At 49.8% G+C, this 21277-nt stretch overlaps 1 protein-coding gene across 1 annotated transcript; it reads right to left on the bottom strand.

The window, feature by feature from the left end:
• Positions 1–1130: 1130 nt before the first annotated feature.
• Positions 1131–20182, bottom strand: cyp7b1 (cytochrome P450, family 7, subfamily B, polypeptide 1). The gene is given in 6 exon segments (XM_034076873.2): positions 1131–1708; positions 1853–2031; positions 4103–4309; positions 13697–14034; positions 14036–14297; positions 20098–20182. Coding segments are annotated over 6 exon segments (1383 nt in total). The 3' UTR covers positions 1131–1396.
• Between the last annotated feature and the right edge of the window lie 1095 nt (positions 20183–21277).

The following is a 21277-nucleotide window of genomic DNA, read 5'->3' as shown; positions in this document are numbered from 1 at the left end:
GGGACTCCTTCCTGTGGGTGGAGCTGGCAGGAGGGTCTGGGACTCCTTCCTGTGGGTGGAGCTGGCAGGAGGGTCTGGGACCCCTTCCTGAGGGTGGAGCTGGCAGGAGGGTCTGGGACCCCTTCCTGTGGGTGGAGCTGGCAGGAGGGTCTGGGACCCCTTCCTGAGGGTGGAGCTGGCAGGAGGGTCTGGGACCCCTTCCTGTGGGTGGAGCTGGCAGGAGGGTCTGGGACTCCTTCCTGTGGGTGGAGCTGGCAGGAGGGTCTGGGACCCCTTCCTGAGGGTGGAGCTGGCAGGAGGGTCTGGGACCCCTTCCTGTGGGTGGAGCTGGCAGGAGGGTCTGGGACTCCTTCCTGTGGGTGGAGCTGGCAGGAGGGTCTGGGACCCCTTCCTGAGGGTGGAGCTGGCAGGAGGGTCTGGGACCCCTTCCTGTAGGGTGGAGCTGGCAGGAGGGTCTGGGACTCCTTCCTGTGGGTGGAGCTGGCAGGAGGGTCTGGGACTCCTTCCTGTGGGTGGAGCTGGCAGGAGGGTCTGGGACCCTTCCTGAGGGTGGAGCTGGCAGGAGGGTCTGGGACTCCTTCCTGTGGGTGGAGCTGGCAGGAGGGTCTGGGACTCCTTCCTGTGGGTGGAGCTGGCAGGAGGGTCTGGGACTCCTTCCTGTGGGTGGAGCTGGCAGGAGGGTCTGGGACTCCTTCCTGAGGGTGGAGCTGGCAGGAGGGTCTGGGACTCCTTCCTGTGGGTGGAGCTGGCAGGAGGGTCTGGGACCCCTTCCTGTGGGTGGAGCTGGCAGGAGGGTCTGGGACCCCTTCCTGTGGGTGGAGCTGGCAGGAGGGTCTGGGACCCCTTCCTGTGGGTGGAGCTGGCAGGAGGGTCTGGGACCCCTTCCTGTGGGTGGAGCTGGCAGGAGGGTCTGGGACCCCTTCCTGTGGGTGGAGCTGGCAGGAGGGTCTGGGACCCCTTCCTGTGGGTGGAGCTGGCAGGAGGGTCTGGGACTCCTTCCTGAGGGTGGAGCTGGCAGGAGGGTCTGGGACTCCTTCCTGAGGGTGGAGCTGGCAGGAGGGTCTGGGACTCCTTCCTGAGGGTGGAGCTGGCAGGAGGGTCTGGGACCCCTTTAATGGAAAGTGGGCGTGGTTCAATCCAAACTGGGTTTGAGAGACGGGGGTACCCGGGGGTCGACGTGTTTTGGAAGTAATATGGTCTGTGTTTACATTAGCAAGTAGCGCTAACTAGAAAGAGAGGGGCTGGAATGGGGGGCTGGAACGGGTGATCTGTTTGGTATTCTGAGCACACTTCAGAGACATGTGTTTAAGTATTTGTATATATCTGAGACCCGCAGCATATGCCTCAAAACAGCACGATAGGAGACCTTTAAGGCGAGAGGTTATGACGGTGGAAGCTACTCGGCCGGGCTCTGGCTGGCGCCTCTCAGCCGGTAGTGGAAGCGTACGTCTGCGTTCGGCAGCAGGATGCCCAGCCCGGCCCGGCCGTAGTCCAGAGAGACCCGGTTCTGACCCGGCTGCAGGTCCAGGTCCAGGTACAGCAGCACCAGACTCAGGAACTGCTTGATCTCGTTGACGGCGAAGTATCGTCCGGGACACATGGAGGTGCCGGAGCCGAAGGGCATCAGGAAGAACTTCAGCTTCTGCCCGCTCTTATAGAAGTCCGTCTTCACACGGCCGTCCTGGACGAAGCGGTCGTAGCGGAACGACTGGAGGAAGAGGAAGAGGAAGAGGAAACAGGTTTATCACCAGGCAGGTTGACACGTACGAGGAATTTGACTTGGTGTCGTGGTGCATACAAAATAACATTACAACATATTTAAAATAATACAAAAGATAGTACGCGGGGGTACCTGGGGGTCCTGGTAGATGTCGGGGTCCATGTGCATGCTCTGGGGGTAGAGGGCGATCACGTCCCCCTTCCTCACGGACGCAGAGCGCTCTGCATCCAGACGCAGACTGAAGTCCTCCTGAGACACCCGGATGTTGGTGGAGGCCGAGGACAGACGCAGACCCTCGCTGATGGAGCTCTCTGGGGAGTAGAGAGAAGCACACTCAGCAGTGTGTAGGACAGACCTCAGGTCAATGACTCATTCCATTTCAATGACAGAAATGTGAAAGGCAAGAAGGAAGGGTTCGGTCCTCAGGGGAAATGAGGTTCTGTAAAATATTGAATGACACCTCCTTCACTTTCTTATCATTCCATAATGTTTTGTAAAACACTGAGTGTCCTCCTCCAACATGAGAGTAGCATGCTAACAAGGGTACCAACTGCAGCTGTGATCATGACAGGATGTGTGAGGACCCAGAAGAGCATCAGGACTGCTTGAGGCAGATGATAGCTGTGTGATGAACATGATGACTCAGCCTCTATGGAGAGAGACATCAAGCATGCTCATTATGGAGAGAGACATCAAGCATGCTCATTTCTGACGTGGAGCTGATCTGAAGTAAACATTGAATACTGCTTTCTGTTCCTCCATCTTGAGACTGTGTGACTCCCTCTCTTGATATCAGCATGTGAAGGACACTGTGAAGGAACTAGTCTCTGTATGAGATGACTCCTTCCATGTGAAGGACACTGCTCAGGAACTAGTCTCTGTATGTGATGACTCCTTCCCTCTGGAGAGGATCACAGAGACATGGATCCTGAGGCTGAACTAGTCTCTGTATGTGATGACTCCTCCCTTCTGGACCACAGATGGATCCTGAGGCTGAACTAGTCTCTGTATGTGATGACTCCTCTCTTCTGGAGAGGACCACAGACACATGGATCCAGAGGCTGAACTAGTCTCTGTATGTGATGACTCCTTCCTTCTGGAGAGGACCACAGAGACATGGATCCAGAGGCTGAACTAGTCTCTGTATGTGATGACTCCTCTCCTTCTGGAGAGGACCACAGACACATGGATCAGAGGCTGAACTAGTCTCTGTATGTGATGACTCCTTCCCTTCTGGAGAGGACCACAGACACATGGATCCAGAGGCTGAACTAGTCTCTGTATGTGATGACTCCTCTCTTCTGGAGAGGACCACAGAGACATGGATCCAGAGGCTGAACTAGTCTCTGTATGTGATGACTCCTCTCTTCTGGAGAGGACCACAGAGACATGGATCCAGAGGCTGAACTAGTCTCTGTATGTGATGACTCCTCTCTTCTGGAGAGGACCACAGACACATGGATCCAGAGGCTGAACTAGTCTCTGTATGTGATGACTCCTTCCCTCTGGAGAGGACCACAGACACGTGGATCAGAGGCTGAACTAGTCTCTGTATGTGATGACTCCTTCCCTTCTGGAGAGGACCACAGACACATGGATCCTGAGGCTGAACTAGTCTCTGTATGTGATGACTCCTTCCCTTCTGGAGAGGACCACAGACACATGGATCCTGAGGCTGAACTAGTCTCTGTATGTGATGACTCCTTCCCTTCTGGAGAGGACCACAGACACATGGATCCTGAGGCTGAACTAGTCTCTGTATGTGATGACTCCTTCCCTTCTGGAGAGGACCACAGACACATGGATCCTGAGGCTGAACTAGTCTCTGTATGTGATGACTCCTTCCCTTCTGGAGAGGACCACAGACACATGGATCCTGAGGCTGAACTAGTCTCTGTATGTGATGACTCCTTCCCTTCTGGAGAGGACCACAGACACATGGATCCTGAGGCTGAACTAGTCTCTGTATGTGATGACTCCTTCCCTTCTGGAGAGGACCACAGACACATGGATCCTGAGGCTGAACTAGTCTCTGTATGTGATGACTCCTTCCCTTCTGGAGAGGACCACAGACACATGGATCCTGAGGCTGAACTAGTCTCTGTATGTGATGACTCCTTCCTTCAGGAGAGGACCTCAGATGGATCCTGAGGCTGAACTAGTCTCTGTATGTGATGACTCCTCCCTTCTGGAGAGGACCACAGATGGACCCTGAGGCTGAACTAGTCTCTGTATGTGATGACTCCTTCCTTCAGGAGAGGACCTCAGATGGATCCTGAGGCTGAACTAGTCTCTGTATGTGATGACTCCTCCCTTCTGGAGAGGACCTCAGATGGATCCTGAGGCTGGAGCTCAAGCCGGGGTTAGTGATGTTTCTCTTACCCAGGAGCACCATGCTGTCCAGCTGCTCTCTGCTCAGCGCCAGGTCCTCCTCTGGGCTGAACTCCCCCCCCGACTGCCTCAGGACCTCCAGGACCTCCTGCCGGACGGCCTGCAGCGCCTCGGGGTCCCTCAGCAGGAAGTAGAGCACCCAGAAGCAGGCGGGCACCGTGTTGCCCACGGACGCCCAGAGGATGGCAAAGTGATGCGCTAAAGGAGAGCAAAGGTCATCAATGCAGGGGTCTGTCTCCAGAGCACTGAGCTCAGGGGCATGATCGCTGTTGTTCTGTTCTGTTGTTCTGTTGTTCTGTTCTGTTTGTTCTGTTTTGTGTTTTTTATTAAGATTTCCAGTACTGTATGTTGCAAGGTTTAATTTGACAGTATTTACTTGTTTAAAATGAAATGTGTCTTTAGGGTGACTGATCTGTCCGGGGACTACAGATGAAAAATAGCCTCTTGGCTAACTCTGGATTGATGTGCACTGTCCCTGTTAGAGGTCTCCTACTAAGGACATGTCTCTGAAGCCCAGGGGCCTACGGAGATCAGGGGCCTACGGAGATCAGGGGCCTACGGAGACCAGGGGCCTACGGAGATCAGGGGCCTACGGAGATCAGGGGCCTACGGAGACCAGGGGCCTACGGAGACCAGGGGCCTACGGAGACCAGGGGCCTACGGAGACCAGGGGCCTACGGAGATCAGGGGCCTACGGAGATCAGGGGCCTACGGAGACCAGGGGCCTACGGAGATCAGGGGCCTACGGAGATCAGGGGCCTACGGAGACCAGGGGCCTACGGAGACCAGGGGCCTACGGAGACCAGGGGCCTACGGAGATCAGGGGCCTACGGAGATCAGTGGCCTACGGAGATCAGGGGCCTACGGAGACCAGGGGCCTACGGAGACCAGGGGCCTACGGAGACCAGGGGCCTACGGAGATCAGGGGCCTACGGAGATCAGGGGCCTACGGAGACCAGGGGCCTACGGAGATCAGGGGCCTACGGAGATCAGGGGCCTACGGAGACCAGGGGCCTACGGAGACCAGGGGCCTACGGAGACCAGGGGCCTACGGAGATCAGTGGCCTACGGAGATCAGGGGCCTATCATGAGCCAATACAAAATTTCTAATTAAAAAAAAATCTATTACAAATTTTTTTTTTATTTCGGATGTTTTTAAAAAACATTTAAATAAACAAAGTCTTGGCTTTCAGAATATGAAACTTTTATTTCCAAAATCACACGATAAATACATGTTTGAAGCTTGTAAAGGGAAGATGACAGCTCCCCCTCCCTCCGGCTGACATGATGAATGTAAGGCGTAGAGTAATCATAGATAACACGGCAGGGTCCGTTACCGTTTGTTTTCATCTGGTTTCAAATAAACAAAGTCTTGGCTTTCAGAATATTAAAATTGTTTCGGCAAATTCAGATGATAAATATAACGTTGAAGCTTCGGCATAATTACAAGCGGAGAACGGAGTAACTTGACGTCACAGCAGGCAGAACAACAGCCGGGGTTTCTCCTGAGGGGTTTCCCCGGGAAACACACACAATACACACAAAGCAAAAATACACACACACACACACACACACACACACACACACACACACACACACACACACACACACACACACACACACACACACACACACACACACACACACACACACACACACACACACACACACACACACACACACACACACACACACACACACACACACACACACACACACACACACACACACACTCGTGAGCTTCCTCCAGACCAGTAATCCAAACGAAAATATCTTCCCTCCGTAGTATTTTGATAATTTGCTCCGCTAACCAATCAGATCGATGGATTCCAGAGATGACTCGGAAACAGTCCGTGGGCACCACTCAACAGCCAATCAGAATGAGAATATGTTTCACATGTGACGTATTCAAATTGCGAGTGATTGAGTGACAGATGAAGGTTGTTTAGGAGAGAAAGTGTGAGAGAGGCGCTCGGAGAGGAAGTTGTTGAGGGAAAAGGAGTTTGGAGACAAGCAGCTGTCACAAAGCAGCCGAAGCTTCCAGGTGATTCTAAACCTGTAGGCCGGATGAGGAGGGAGGACAGATGAGGAGGAAGGACAGGTGAGGAGGGAGGACAGATGAGGAGGAAGGACAGGTGAGGAGGGAGGACAGATGAGGAGGGAGGACGGATGAGTTCTGTACCGAGCGGCCGCGGGGCCTCGGAGCCAAGTCGGCCGTCTGGTTCTGATAGCGATGGAGTAGCGGGAGAGGAAGAACAGACAGGAGGGACATTATCTGTTGGAGGAGACGAGAGGACGACGAGGACTCGCTACGTGGAGGGGCGCCCACGGCAACCGGACAGATACACGAGGGAGGCCCGACACGCCACTGACCTGGAGGAGAGGACCAGGCGCAGAGCAGGGTGGAGAAGAGTCCTCACAGAGCCTGCCGAGGCTATGACTTTCATTTGTTGTTTAAATAGGGGGCCGACAAAACCTTAACCTGCATCAGCCCCAGGGCCTGATGCAGGTTAAGGTGGGCCTGGGTACATGGTGTACTTTTCCCCTACAGTTCAGAGGTACATGGTGTACTTTTCCCCTACAGTTCAGAGGTACATGGTGTACTTTCCTCCACCACATGTATTAATACCTTTAGTTACTTCACAGATGATGTGAAATCTAATCAAGTGTTGAATCAGACTTTAGTTCCACCTGGAGTAAATCCACCAGCTGCCCTGCAGTCTACAAAGTACTTCAGACTAGCTGCACCTCCACCAGCTGCCCTGCAGTCTACAAAGTACTTCAGACTAGCTGCACCTTCACCAGCTACCCTGCAGTCTACAAAGTACTTCAGACTAGCTGCACCTTCACCAGCTACCCTGCAGTCTACAAAGTACTTCAGACTAGCTGCACCTTCACCAGCTACCCTGCAGTCTACAAAGTACTTCAGACTAGCTGCACCTCCACCAGCTACCCTGCAGTCTACAAAGTACTTCAGACTAGCTGCACCTCCACCAGCTACCCTGCAGTCTACAAAGTACTTCAGACTAGCTGCACCTTCACCAGCTGCCCTGCAGTCTACAAAGTACTTCAGACTAGCTGCACCTTCACCAGCTACCCTGCAGTCTACAAAGTACTTCAGACTAGCTGCACCTTCACCAGCTACCCTGCAGTCTACAAAGTACTTCAGACTAGCTGCACCTCCACCAGCTACCCTGCAGTCTACAAAGTACTTCAGACTAGCTGCACCTTCACCAGCTACCCTGCAGTCTACAAAGTACTTCAGACTAGCTGCACCTCCACCAGCTACCCTGCAGTCTACAAAGTACTTCAGACTAGCTGCACCTTCACCAGCTACCCTGCAGTCTACAAAGTACTTCAGACTAGCTGCTCCTCCACCAGCTACCCTGCAGTCTACAAAGTACTTCAGACTAGCTGCACCTTCACCAGCTACCCTGCAGTCTACAAAGTACTTCAGACTAGCTGCACCTTCACCAGCTTTGAGAACACTTTCATGATCAATCATTATAAAACATATATATATATTATTCTGAAATGGACCAATCTGCACAACGACTACTTTTACTGTCTTTCACTATATTCTGATGAGAATACTTTTCTACTTTCACTTGAGGAACATTTTGAATGCAGGACTTTCACTGTGACACTCTGGTACTTCTACTTTTACTCAAGTACAAGACCTGAGTACTTCTACTTTTACTCAAGTACAAGACCTGAGTACTTCTACTTTTACTCAAGTACAAGACCTGACTACTTCTACTTTTACCAAGTACAAGACCTGAGTACTTCTACTTTACTCAAGTACAAGATCTTAGTACTTCTACTTTTACTCAAGTACAAGACCTGAGTACTTCTACTTTTACTCAAGTACACGACCTGACTACTTCTACTTTTACTCAAGTACAAGATCTTAGTAGGCTACTTCTACTTTTGCTCAAGTACAAGACCTGAGTACTTCTACTTTTACTCAAGTACAAGACCTGAGTACTTCTACTTTTACTCAAGTACAAGACCTGACTACTTCTACTTTTACCAAGTACAAGACCTGAGTACTTCTACTTTACTCAAGTACAAGATCTTAGTACTTCTACTTTTACTCAAGTACAAGACCTGAGTACTTCTACTTTTACTCAAGTACAAGATCTGAGTACTTCTACTTTTACTCAAGTACAAGACCTGAGTACTTCTACTTTTACTCAAGTACACGACCTGAGTACTTCTACTTTTACTCAAGTACAATATCTATACTTATACCACCTCTGTTTATAGCCTATGAAAAAACTATTAGAAAACGAAGGCTAAAGCTAACGTTAGCAGATAGTGATAATGTATGCTAGCTCGCTCAGCGATTCATTAAATGATATTGCGAGAGAAACACTTTTCAGTTCATGTCACGCTCTGCGCTCCGACAGGGAGCTCTGCTCTGAGCGGCCCGTTCTAACAGCTGATCAGCGCTCAGTCTGTGCCGCAGTGACTCCGCACCGTTAACCAACGCACCCGTAGGTAATGTAGCTGCTGCAGCTAGACCCTCATCGCGGAGCAGCAGATTACTCCGGGTCCCAGCCCCCCCCCCCCCTCTCTTCCAGCTGTTACTAAGGACATGTCTCTGAAGTGTCCTGCTCCAAACCCCAAACAGGTCCTTGTAGCCCCCCCCCTCTCTTCCAGCTGTTACTAAGGACATGACTCTGAAGTGTCCTGCTCCAAACCCCAAACAGGTCCTTGTAGCCCCCCCCCTCTCTTCCAGCTGTTACTAAGGACATGTCTCTGAAGTGTCCTGCTCCAAACCCCAAACAGGTCCTTGTAGCCCCCCCCCCTCTCTTCCAGCTGTTACTAAGGACATGACTCTGAAGTGTCCTGCTCCAAACCCCAAACAGGTCCTTGTAGCCCCCCCCCCTCTCTTCCAGCTGTTACTAAGGACATGACTCTGAAGTGTCCTGCTCCAAACCCCAAACAGGTCCTTGTAGCCCCCCCCCTCTCTTCCAGCTGTTACTAAGGACATGACTCTGAAGTGTCCTGCTCCAAACCCCAAACAGGTCCTTGTAGCCCCCCCCCCTCTCTTCCAGCTGTTACTAAGGACATGACTCTGAAGTGTCCTGCTCCAAACCCCAAACAGGTCCTTGTAGCCCCCCCCCCTCTCTTCCAGCTGTTACTAAGGACATGTCTCTGAAGTGTCCTGCTCCAAACCCCAAACAGGTCCTTGTAGCCCCCCCCCTCTCTTCCAGCTGTTACTAAGGACATGTCTCTGAAGTGTCCTGCTCCAAACCCCAAACAGGTCCTTGTAGCCCCCCCCCTCTCTCTTCCAGCTGTTACTAAGGACATGTCTCTGAAGTGTCCTGCTCCAAACCCCACACAGGTCCTTGTAGCCCCCCCCCTCTCTTCCAGCTGTTACTAAGGACATGACTCTGAAGTGTCCTGCTCCAAACCCCAAACAGGTCCTTGTAGCCCCCCCCCCTCTCTTCCAGCTGTTACTAAGGACATGTCTCTGAAGTGTCCTGCTCCAAACCCCAAACAGGATCCTTGTAGCCCCCCCCCTCTCTTCCAGCTGTTACTAAGGACATGACTCTGAAGTGTCCTGCTCCAAACCCCAAACAGGTCCTTGTAGCCCCCCCCCTCTCTTCCAGCTGTTACTAAGGACATGTCTCTGAAGTGTCCTGCTCCAAACCCCAAACAGGTCCTTGTAGCCCCCCCCCCTCTCTTCCAGCTGTTACTAAGGACATGACTCTGAAGTGTCCTGCTCCAAACCCCAAACAGGTCCTTGTAGCCCCCCCCCCTCTCTTCCAGCTGTTACTAAGGACATGACTCTGAAGTGTCCTGCTCCAAACCCCAAACAGGTCCTTGTAGCCCCCCCCCCTCTCTTCCAGCTGTTACTAAGGACATGTACTCTGAAGTGTCCTGCTCCAAACCCCAAACAGGTCCTTGTAGCCCCCCCCCTCTCTTCCAGCTGTTACTAAGGACATGACTCTGAAGTGTCCTGCTCCAAACCCCAAACAGGTCCTTGTAGCCCCCCCCCCTCTCTTCCAGCTGTTACTAAGGACATGACTCTGAAGTGTCCTGCTCCAAACCCCAAACAGGTCCTTGTAGCCCCCCCCCCTCTCTTCCAGCTGTTACTAAGGACATGTACTCTGAAGTGTCCTGCTCCAAACCCCAAACAGGTCCTTGTAGCCCCCCCCCCTCTCTTCCAGCTGTTACTAAGGACATGACTCTGAAGTGTCCTGCTCCTAACCCCAAACAGGTCCTTGTAGCCCCCCCCCCCTCTCTTCCAGCTGTTACTAAGGACATGATCTCTGAAGTGTCCTGCTCCAAACCCCAAACAGGTCCTTGTAGCCCCCCCCCCCTCTCTTCCAGCTGTTACTAAGGACATGTCTCTGAAGTGTCCTGCTCCAAACCCCAAACAGGTCCTTGTAGCCCCCCCCCCTCTCTCTCCAGCTGTTACTAAGGACATGACTCTGAAGTGTCCTGCTCCAAACCCCAAACAGGTCCTTGTAGCCCCCCCCCCCTCTCTTCCAGCTGTTACTAAGGACATGACTCTGAAGTGTCCTGCTCCAAACCCCAAACAGGTCCTTGTAGCCCCCCCCCTCTCTTCCAGCTGTTACTAAGGACATGACTCTGAAGTGTCCTGCTCCAAACCCCAAACAGGTCCTTGTAGCCCCCCCCCCCTCTCTTCCAGCTGTTACTAAGGACATGTCTCTGAAGTGTCCTGCTCCAAACCCCAAACAGGTCCTTGTAGCCCCCCCCTCTCTCTTCCAGCTGTTACTAAGGACATGACTCTGAAGTGTCCTGCTCCAAACCCCAAACAGGTCCTTGTAGCCCCCCCCCCTCTCTTCCAGCTGTTACTAAGGACATGACTCTGAAGTGTCCTGCTCCAAACCCCAAACAGGTCCTTGTAGCCCCCCCCCCTCTCTTCCAGCTGTTACTAAGGACATGACTCTGAAGTGTCCTGCTCCAAACCCCAAACAGGTCCTTGTAGCCCCCCCCCTCTCTTCCAGCTGTTACTAAGGACATGTCTCTGAAGTGTCCTGCTCCAAACCCCAAACAGGTCCTTGTAGCCCCCCCCCCTCTCTTCCAGCTGTTACTAAGGACATGTCTCTGAAGTGTCCTGCTCCAAACCCCAAACAGGTCCTTGTAGCCCCCCCCCCTCTCTTCCAGCTGTTACTAAGGACATGACTCTGAAGTGTCCTGCTCCAAACCCCAAACAGGTCCTTGTAGCCCCCCCCCTCTCTTCCAGCTGTTACTAAGGACATGACTCTGAAGTGTCCTGCTCCAAACCCCAAACAGGTCCTTGTAGCCCCCCCCCCCTCTCTTCCAGCTGTTACTAAGGACATGACTCTGAAGTGTCCTGCTCCAAACCCCAAACAGGTCCTTGTAGCCCCCCCCCTCTCTTCCAGCTGTTACTAAGGACATGACTCTGAAGTGTCCTGCTCCAAACCCCAAACAGGTCCTTGTAGCCCCCCCCCTCTCTTCCAGCTGTTACTAAGGACATGTACTCTGAAGTGTCCTGCTCCAAACCCCAAACAGGTCCTTGTAGCCCCCCCCCCTCTCTTCCAGCTGTTACTAAGGACATGACTCTGAAGTGTCCTGCTCCAAACCCCAAACAGGTCCTTGTAGCCCCCCCCCCTCTCTTCCAGCTGTTACTAAGGACATGTCTCTGAAGTGTCCTGCTCCAAACCCCAAACAGGTCCTTGTAGCCCCCCCCCTCTCTTCCAGCTGTTACTAAGGACATGACTCTGAAGTGTCCTGCTCCAAACCCCAAACAGGTCCTTGTAGCCCCCCCCCCTCTCTTCCAGCTGTTACTAAGGACATGACTCTGAAGTGTCCTGCTCCAAACCCCAAACAGGTCCTTGTAGCCCCCCCCCTCTCTTCCAGCTGTTACTAAGGACATGTACTCTGAAGTGTCCTGCTCCAAACCCCACACAGGTCCTTGTAGCCCCCCCCCCTCTCTTCCAGCTGTTACTAAGGACATGACTCTGAAGTGTCCTGCTCCAAACCCCAAACAGGTCCTTGTAGCCCCCCCCCCCTCTCTTCCAGCTGTTACTAAGGACATGACTCTGAAGTGTCCTGCTCCAAACCCCAAACAGGTCCTTGTAGCCCCCCCCCTCTCTTCCAGCTGTTACTAAGGACATGTCTCTGAAGTGTCCTGCTCCAAACCCCAACCAGGTCCTTGTAGCCCCCCCCCCTCTCTTCCAGCTGTTACTAAGGACATGACTCTGAAGTGTCCTGCTCCAAACCCCAAACAGGTCCTTGTAGCCCCCCCCCCTCTCTTCCAGCTGTTACTAAGGACATGACTCTGAAGTGTCCTGCTCCAAACCCCAAACAGGTCCTTGTAGCCCCCCCCCCTCTCTTCCAGCTGTTACTAAGGACATGACTCTGAAGTGTCCTGCTCCAAACCCCAAACAGGTCCTTGTAGCCCCCCCCCTCTCTTCCAGCTGTTACTAAGGACATGTCTCTGAAGTGTCCTGCTCCAAACCCCAAACAGGTCCTTGTAGCCCCCCCCCCTCTCTTCCAGCTGTTACTAAGGACATGACTCTGAAGTGTCCTGCTCCAAACCCCAAACAGGTCCTTGTAGCCCCCCCCCCTCTCTTCCAGCTGTTACTAAGGACATGTCTCTGAAGTGTCCTGCTCCAAACCCCAATCAGGTCCTTGTAGCCCCCCCCCCTCTCTTCCAGCTGTTACTAAGGACATGTCTCTGAAGTGTCCTGCTCCAAACCCCAATCAGGTCCTTGTAGCCCCCCCCCTCTCTTCCAGCTGTTACTAAGGACATGTACTCTGAAGTGTCCTGCTCCAAACCCCAAACAGGTCCTTGTAGCCCCCCCCCCTCTCTCCCAGCTGTTACTAAGGACATGACTCTGAAGTGTCCTGCTCCAAACCCCAAACAGGTCCTTGTAGCCCCCCCCCTCTCTTCCAGCTGTTACTAAGGACATGACTCTGAAGTGTCCTGCTCCAAACCCCAAACAGGTCCTTGTAGCCCCCCCCCTCTCTTCCAGCTGTTACTAAGGACATGTCTCTGAAGTGTCCTGCTCCAAACCCCAAACAGGTCCTTGTAGCCCCCCCCCCTCTCTTCCAGCTGTTACTAAGGACATGTCTCTGAAGTGTCCTGCTCCAAACCCCAAACAGGTCCTTGTAGCCCCCCCCCTCTCTTCCAGCTGTTACTAAGGACATGACTCTGAAGTGTCCTGCTCCAAACCCCAAACAGGTCCTTGTAGCCCCCCCCCTCTCTTCCAGCTGTTACTAAGGACATGACTCTGAAGTGTCCTGCTCCAAACCCCAAACAGGTCCTTGTAGCCCCCCCCCCTCTCTTCCAGCTGTTACTAAGGACATGACTCTGAAGTGTCCTGCTCCAAACCCCAGGAAACCCAGACACATGGTGACACACCGGGGACACACCGGGGACACATGGTGACACACCGGAAACACATGGTGACACACCGGGGGGACACCGGGGACACATGGTGACACACCGGGGGGACACCGGGGACACATGGTGACACACCGGGGACACACCGGGGACACATGGTGATGTAGAGAAGACATCAGAAAGGGACATGATAGGAGACCTCTAAGTCTCGGGTGTCCTCAGATGAAACATACCTCCTTTATCGGTGTCCCTCAGCGAGGCGTGTTGCTCCAGAAGCTTTGATCGGGTCTTGATGAGCTGAGAAGTTCCCGTCCAGCTCGACATCCTGTCCGGCAGGAAGCGATCGATCAGTTTGCTCCGGACCGCCCGGGTTCGTCCCAGCAGGCCGATGGGAACCTGGGCGATGAGCAGCGGGAACATGCGGTCGAACCTCTGGAAGTCCTCCCTCATGTCTTCCATCCCTTCGTGGCGCCTCCCTCTCTCCGGACCTCCGAAGATCGTTAGAAACGTGGCTTCGAACATCACGCTGTTGCAGAAGTCGAACAGGCTGCTGCTCTTCCACCCCCCCCCCCCCCGCGCACAGGTGATCCTGCCTCAGCACCAGCATCAGATTACCCATCATGCTCTCTGTCAGCACGCCCAGGTGCTCTCCCTGCATCAGCTGGAAGGAGCGGGTGATCTGCTCGCTGAGCCCCGGGAAGCCCTTTCTGACGGGGGGGTACCCGAAGGTGGGCGGGGCCACGGTGTCGGTGAACTGGTGGAAGTCCAGCTGGCGGCCCTGCTTCACCACGCTGGGGTACAGCAGGGGGTCCAGGATGAACGTCAGGTACTTTCCTGAAGGGGAGGGGAGTCCATTTTCATTTATTTCCTTTCAAAATCTTTCAGCACATTCAACAAAGTACAGGACAATTAGTCTGTTGTCTAAAATATATTATTATAGAATATTATATACAATTAGTACAAACCCTTCTTTCATATGATATGACTATACTATGAGATGATTATAGATCTGATCAATGATGACATGTATAGCCGCATGTCATCATTTCAGCTGGTTGTCTTGGTGGTGCCCAGCAAACAATGTGGGCTTCGTAAATAATTGGACAGCCTTTGGGGAAAACCTGGTCTGATTAAGAGAGACGGCATTCATCCTACTCTGGAAGGTGCAGATCTCACTTCGGCAAACATTTCAGGGCTTTGTGGACTTAATCCATGACGAACTGGAGTTGAGACCAGGAGGCAGAGTCGCAGTCTTACACGCTTCTCTGCGCTCTCTCCTAGGCAGTCACCCATAGGAATCCCGAACCCAATAAAATACCCAATATTAGCGGTGTGTGTGTCTGCCCAAGGACAATTTAAGGTAAAACCTAATAGAGGTGTCATACATAATAACCTAATAAAAGTAAATGTAACAACTACTACAGTGCAACAAAACAGGAAGATTAAATGTGGTCTCTTAAACATAAGATCTCTAGCATCTAAAGCAATATTGGTAAATGATTTAATATCAGATTATAATATTGATATATGCTGTCTCACTGAAACTTGGTTGAGACATGAAGAATATGTCAGCATAAATGAGGCCACTCCACCCAGCCATGTCAACACTCATATTGCTCGAGGCACGGGCCGAGGAGGTGGAGTTGCAGCAATCTTTGACTCAAGTTTACTTATCAATACTAAACCAAAATGTAATTATACCTCCTTTGAAAGCCTCGTTTTTAGTCTCACGCATCCGACCTGGAAAACTTTGCAGCCAATCTTATTTGTTACAGTGTATCGTGCACCAGGTCCTTATTCAGAACTCTTATCAGAACTCTGAGTTTTTATCAACTTTGGTTCTTAAAACAGACAAAGTAATTATCGTAGGTGACTTTAATATTCATGTTGACGATGATAAAAATAGCCTTACTGTTGCATTTAACTCTATATTAGATTCTGTTGGTTTCTGTCAGAGTGTAAATAAACCAACCCACTGTTATAATCACACTCTCGACCTTGTTCTGACTTATGGTATTGAAATTGAGCAACTATTAGTCGAACCGCATAATCCTGCTTTATCCGACCATTTCTTAGTAACTTTTGAAGTACTGTTACTAGACTACAAAGCATTAGTCAAAAGCTCCTGCAGCAGAAACCTATCTGTTAGTGCTATAGCCACATTTAAGGAAGAGATTCAACCAATACTTAACTCGATAGCATGTCTGCATGTAGGGGAGGAAACTTATACAAAATGTACACCACCCCAAATTGATCATGTTGTTGATAGTGCTATAGATGCGCTGCGAATAAAATGAGACTCTGTTGCTCCTTTGAAAAAGAAGAGAATAAAACAACATAGATTAGCTCCATGGCATAATGCCGAAACCCGCAAAATAAAGCAAAAGTCTAGACAACTTGAAAGGATATGGCGTTCCACTAAACTTGAAGAATCTCGTTTAATTTGGCATATTACTCTCAATGAATATAAGAAAGCACTGCGTAAAGCGAGAGCAGCTACTACTCTTCATTAATAGATGAGAATAAGAATAATGCAAGATGTCTTTTCAGCACTGTAGCCAGGCTGACAGAGAGCCACAGCTCCATTGAGCCTTCTATTCCCTTAGCACTCAGTAGCAATGATTTTATGTGCTTTTTTAACCATAAAATTGTTACTCTTAGAAACAAAATGAATGACCTCTTGCCTTCGACCAGTATAGTGTTATCAACAGCTCCCGGAAACGTAAGTTCTAATATTACACTAGATAGGAAACTAGAATGCTTTTCAGCCATAAACCTTGAACAATTACATTCAATGATTCTCTCTTCTAAACCATCAACGTGCATGTTAGACCCAATTCCAACTAAGCTGTTGAAGGAAGTTTTTCCATTAATTAGCACTTCTTTATTAAATATTATGAATATGTCTTTATTATCAGGCTATGTTCCACAATCATTCAAAGTAGCAGTGATAAAACCGCTTCTTAAAAAGCACAACCTCGATCCAGAGGTTTTAGCCAACTATAGACCTATTTCTAATCTTCCGTTCCTCTCAAAAATTCTTGAGAAAGCGGTCGCAAAACAGTGTGTGATTACTTAAAAAACAATGATTTATTTGAAGATTTTCAGTCTGGCTTTAGAACACATCATAGCACAGAGACAGCTCTGGTTAAAGTCACAAATGATATTCTAATAGCCTCAGACAAGGGACTTGTCTCTATTCTTGTTTTGCTCGATCTCAGTGCTGCATTTGATACTATCGACCATGATATCCTATTGCAAAGACTAGAGCACTTAGTTGGCATACAGGGAACTGCTTTAGGCTGGTTTTAGGTCCTATCTATCTGAACGCTCTCAGTTTGTACGTGTTAACGATGAATCTTCCACGCAAACCAAAGTTAGCCATGGAGTTGCCACAGGGCTCAGTGCTCGGACCTATTCTGTTCACATTATATATGCTTCCGTTAGGCAATATTATAAGGAATCATTCTGTAAACTTTCATTGTTATGCGGATGATACTCAACTATATTTATCAATCAAGCCTGATGAAATTAATCATCTAAATAAATTCAAGACTGCCTCAAGGACTTAAAAACGTGGATGACCTTAAACTTTTTGATGTTAAACACGACCAAAACTGAAGTTATTGTACTCGGCCCGAAGAATCTACGAAACAAATTATCTAAAGACATACTAACTATGGATGGCATTAATTTGGCCTCCAGTGAGACTGTAAGGAATCTTGGTGTTATATTTGATCAGGATTTATCCTTTAACGCCCACATGAAATCAATCTCAAGGACCGCCTACTTCCATCTACTTAACATTGCAAAATCAGGCATATCTTGCCTCAAAACGATGCAGAGAAACTAGTCCATGCATTTGTTACTTCTAGGCTGGATTATTGTAACTCTTTATTATCAGGGAGTACCAAGAAGTCAGTCAAGTGGCTTCAGCTGATTCAAAATGCTGCAGCTCGTGTACTAACCAGAGTTAGGAAAAGGGACCACATTACTCCTGTTCTGGCTGCCTTACACTGGCTCCCTATAGAACACAGGATAGCATTTAAAATTCTTCTTCTCGCCTACAAAGCCCTTAATGGGCAGGCGCCATCTTACCTTAAAGAACTCATTATACCCTACTGTCCTACTAGGGCATTGCGTTCCAAGAATGCAGGGTTGTTGGTTGTTCCTAGAGTCTCTAAAAGTACAATGGGAGCCAGAGCCTTTTTTTATCAAGCTCCACATTTGTGGAATCAGCTTCCAGTTTGTGTTCGGGCGGCAGACACCCTATCCGTTTTTAAGAGTGCGCTTAAGACCTTCCTTTTTGATAAAGCTTATAGTTAGGGCTGATTAGATTCAGCCCCTAGTTTTGCTGATATAGGCTTAGTTTGTCGGGGGGACATCTTCCTTCTTCCTTCTCTCTGTCTATACCCGTGTACACTCATGTTCCGATTAACCCAGGCTTCCCCAAATGTCTTTCTTTTGGTGTCTATATACGCGGGATCCGGAGTCATGGATGATCCTGCGGTCCTGTGTCCTGGATCGCGAGCGCTGGATCTTGAGTCGTGGCTGTGGTCCTGGATCATAGGTCCTGGATGGATATCCTCGTGGATTCATCTTCCTATTATACACACATGCATTTCCAAACATTTGGACTACCTATGTTGCAAATGTATTATCTTTTCAATTTACACACGGAATCTATTGCACGTCTGTCCGTCCTGGAGAGGGATCCCTCCTCTGTTGCTCTCCCTGAGGTTTCTCCATTTTTTTCCCTTTAAACTGGGTTTCTTTGGAAGTTTTTCCTTGTACGATGTGAGGGTCTAAGGACAGAGGGTGTCGTATTGTCATACTGATATTCTGTACACACTGTGAAGACCACTGAGACAAATGTAACATTTGTGATATGGGCTATATAAATAACCATTGATTGATTGATAGACCTATGGACCTTTTGACTGCAGCTCCTCTTTGTCGTGTGGATTCTAGTAACTTTAAATACTTAGCAAAGCACTATGTATTATTATTATTATATGATATGATATTATTAGAGCATATTATATGTCAGGGGGGTGTCGAACTCAAGACTTCATGTCATGTGGCCCAAGAGTTCTGCAAAGAATAAAACAAGTTTATTATACGGTTACGTGCCGCTTTACAGAGCACGTTGCCCATAACTACATGTCCCACAATGCATCTCATTCAGTGACATGCCCACTGAAGAGACTATTTTATATATATTATGTATTATATATATAGTCTTAAAGTTACAACCGGCCCTTTGAGTGGGACCTCCTGTGTGTGTAGCCTTCTTACAGTGCAGACGCTTTCCGCTTGCCTCTGCTTACTTTTTTATGCTGTTTTTCTATTTTTCTTTTCTGAAAACTTCGAGCAGCGGCCTCCTGGACATTAACCGATCACTGGGACAGTTATTCTTCGTAAATAGATGGAGGGTTTCAGCCACTATTTCAATATTTTGTACGACTACCCCAGTCTTACAGTAGCGTGGCCGAGCAACAGCTAAAGCCTGGTAGGCTACTGCATGCTATTTAGCTTAAGCTAGTCGGCAGCAAAATGCCTCCCGTTCTCTACAGATGACTTCCACAAACTTCTACAGAAGATGGCTGTGCTGGAAATGAAAATGCAACGGTTGGAAGTTAACGTGTGGAAGAATGGACTATGTTGTGGGCATGACACCACTTTACCAGTGTTGCAAAATAATGGAAAAGGGTATGCTAAATCACAGCTAGTTAGCAGCTACAAGGATTCAAGGAACAGGAGGGCTGTGTACCGGGTAATACATCTACAAGTGGTGGTCCTCCCTGGAACTCTCTGGGTGCAAAGCCTAAGACTAAATCATGTCCATGGGATTTGGGAGGACGGATAACAGGCAGAGCCCAGTGCTCTGAAATCTGTGATCGACCGGCTGGCCTGCATTGTTATCACCCCTATTCATACTAGGAAACAGCCGTGGACAGCTGCTAAAGGGAGAACTACAAACAATCCTCCTGAACCACCAAGTGTGCCAATCCAGAACAGATACGCTCCGCTGACCGAGAGCCGGAGATCTCTTTCTGATGACCTGGATAACCTGTCCTCTTCACACAGCAGGGTAAGGACCAATAGCTACTCCAAAAGCAAAAGGCTAGAGGGAAAGCTAACGACTGGGCCTGAAACTCTGATTGTGGGTGACTCTGCTGTAAGAGATGTAAAAAGTCTGTGTAGTAAGAACAACATCAAAGTACTCTGTTTTCCCAAGGATACGGTCTCTGACTTGGCTGAGAAGATCCTGCATATTGGGGCTGAACATCCGACTGTGAAGAATGTGGTTCTGCACATTGGAACAGATGATGTTGAGAAACAAGAGTCAGAAGTGCTGAAAGAAGACTTTAAATGTCTGTTGGAAACGGCCAGCTCTCTAAATGCAGAGGTGTTCATCAGTGGCCCTCTACCGCCCGTCAGAAGAGGAGTGGAGAGATTCAGCCGACTGTCTGCACTGAACACCTGGCTTTCACCTGTCTGTACTGACCATGTCCTTTACCCCCGCTCCTCAACGACGCCCACCAAATCACCGCAGAGACACGCACCATCTCCCCGTCTCCATCACCGCGCCTACGTCAACCACCTCCCTCCCCGGAAGCATGTCCTCTACCCACGCACCATCTCCCCGTCTCCATCACCGAGCCTACGTCAACCACCTCCTCCCCCTGGACGCGCACCAACACCCCCGTCACCATGCCTACCACAATCATCCGGACCAAAACGTCCCCCCCCCTTCAAGAAAGCATCTGCAGTCTCCGAAGCCTGATACGGATGTGTGTGCAAAACAAAACAAACACTGACTGATATGTGCTGGGTCCAGGCTCAAGGGCGTACGGCACTCTCACCTCTCTCCAGGACGTGCCGGGCCCTGCCTGCCTGGAGCTTTGCCGATATCTGTGTTGATAGGTAATAGATTAAGAGCGGTGAATCATCTTAGAAACAGGAAGCGCCCAAACGTTTGTGTGAGTTTATCTAATTTAGCAGTGATTCCATGTCAGCCACAGCTTGTTACTAAAAACCTGACTGATAGTGTGTTTAACGAACTTAAACTAGCTTTATTAAATGTCAGGTCTTTGGCAGGAAAAACATTTTTAATCAATGATTTTATCACTGCTACCCCCGCGACCCGACCACGGATAAGCGGGAGAAGATGGATGGATGGATGGATTTTATCACTGAGCACTAGGGGTGTAACGGTTCACAGAAGTCACGGTTCGGTTCGTACCTCGGTTTGGGGTCACGGTTCGGTACAACAAGAAAAAGCAAAAAAAAGTCCCAAATGCATAATTCCAGGTTTGTTGTTATTTACTTTTGAACAGTAGTGCAAGTTTCAGTCTCAAAATAAGGAACTCTGACATTTTGAATAATTAACTGTATTAAACAGTTAAAAACAAACCACTCACACTCAGATGGCCAGAGTATCTATAATGGCTGATGTCAAACTAAAAGGTTTCATCAAGCTGTAAAACTAAAAAGAATGTCTTGCATCATAAATAATAAGAAAGTGTTTCCAGAGCAAAGTCGTTGAAAAACATATGCCAAAAGCTTCCGTTATTTATGTTGGTCTCTCGGCTCTCATGTCTCCTGGCTTCTTCAAAACAGCGGGGATCAGCTGCTGAACTGCTGTTGTCTTTCGCCGGGCTCCGGTGATTGGCTAATCTGGGTGATGCCTTCTGATATGATTTAGCATGTTTGGCGTGTGTTCCATTAGCATACCGCACCGCTATCGAACAACGCCGACACACCGTCCTCGTCCGATCCACCACTCGCACACTTCATCGTTATTGTAG

This window comes from Pseudochaenichthys georgianus, unplaced genomic scaffold, assembly GCF_902827115.2.
Source record: "Pseudochaenichthys georgianus unplaced genomic scaffold, fPseGeo1.2 scaffold_1090_arrow_ctg1, whole genome shotgun sequence".
Lineage (NCBI taxonomy): Eukaryota > Metazoa > Chordata > Actinopteri > Perciformes > Channichthyidae > Pseudochaenichthys > Pseudochaenichthys georgianus.
Note: the sequence above shows the minus strand (reverse complement) of the source record. Positions and strands in the feature narration are given on the sequence as shown.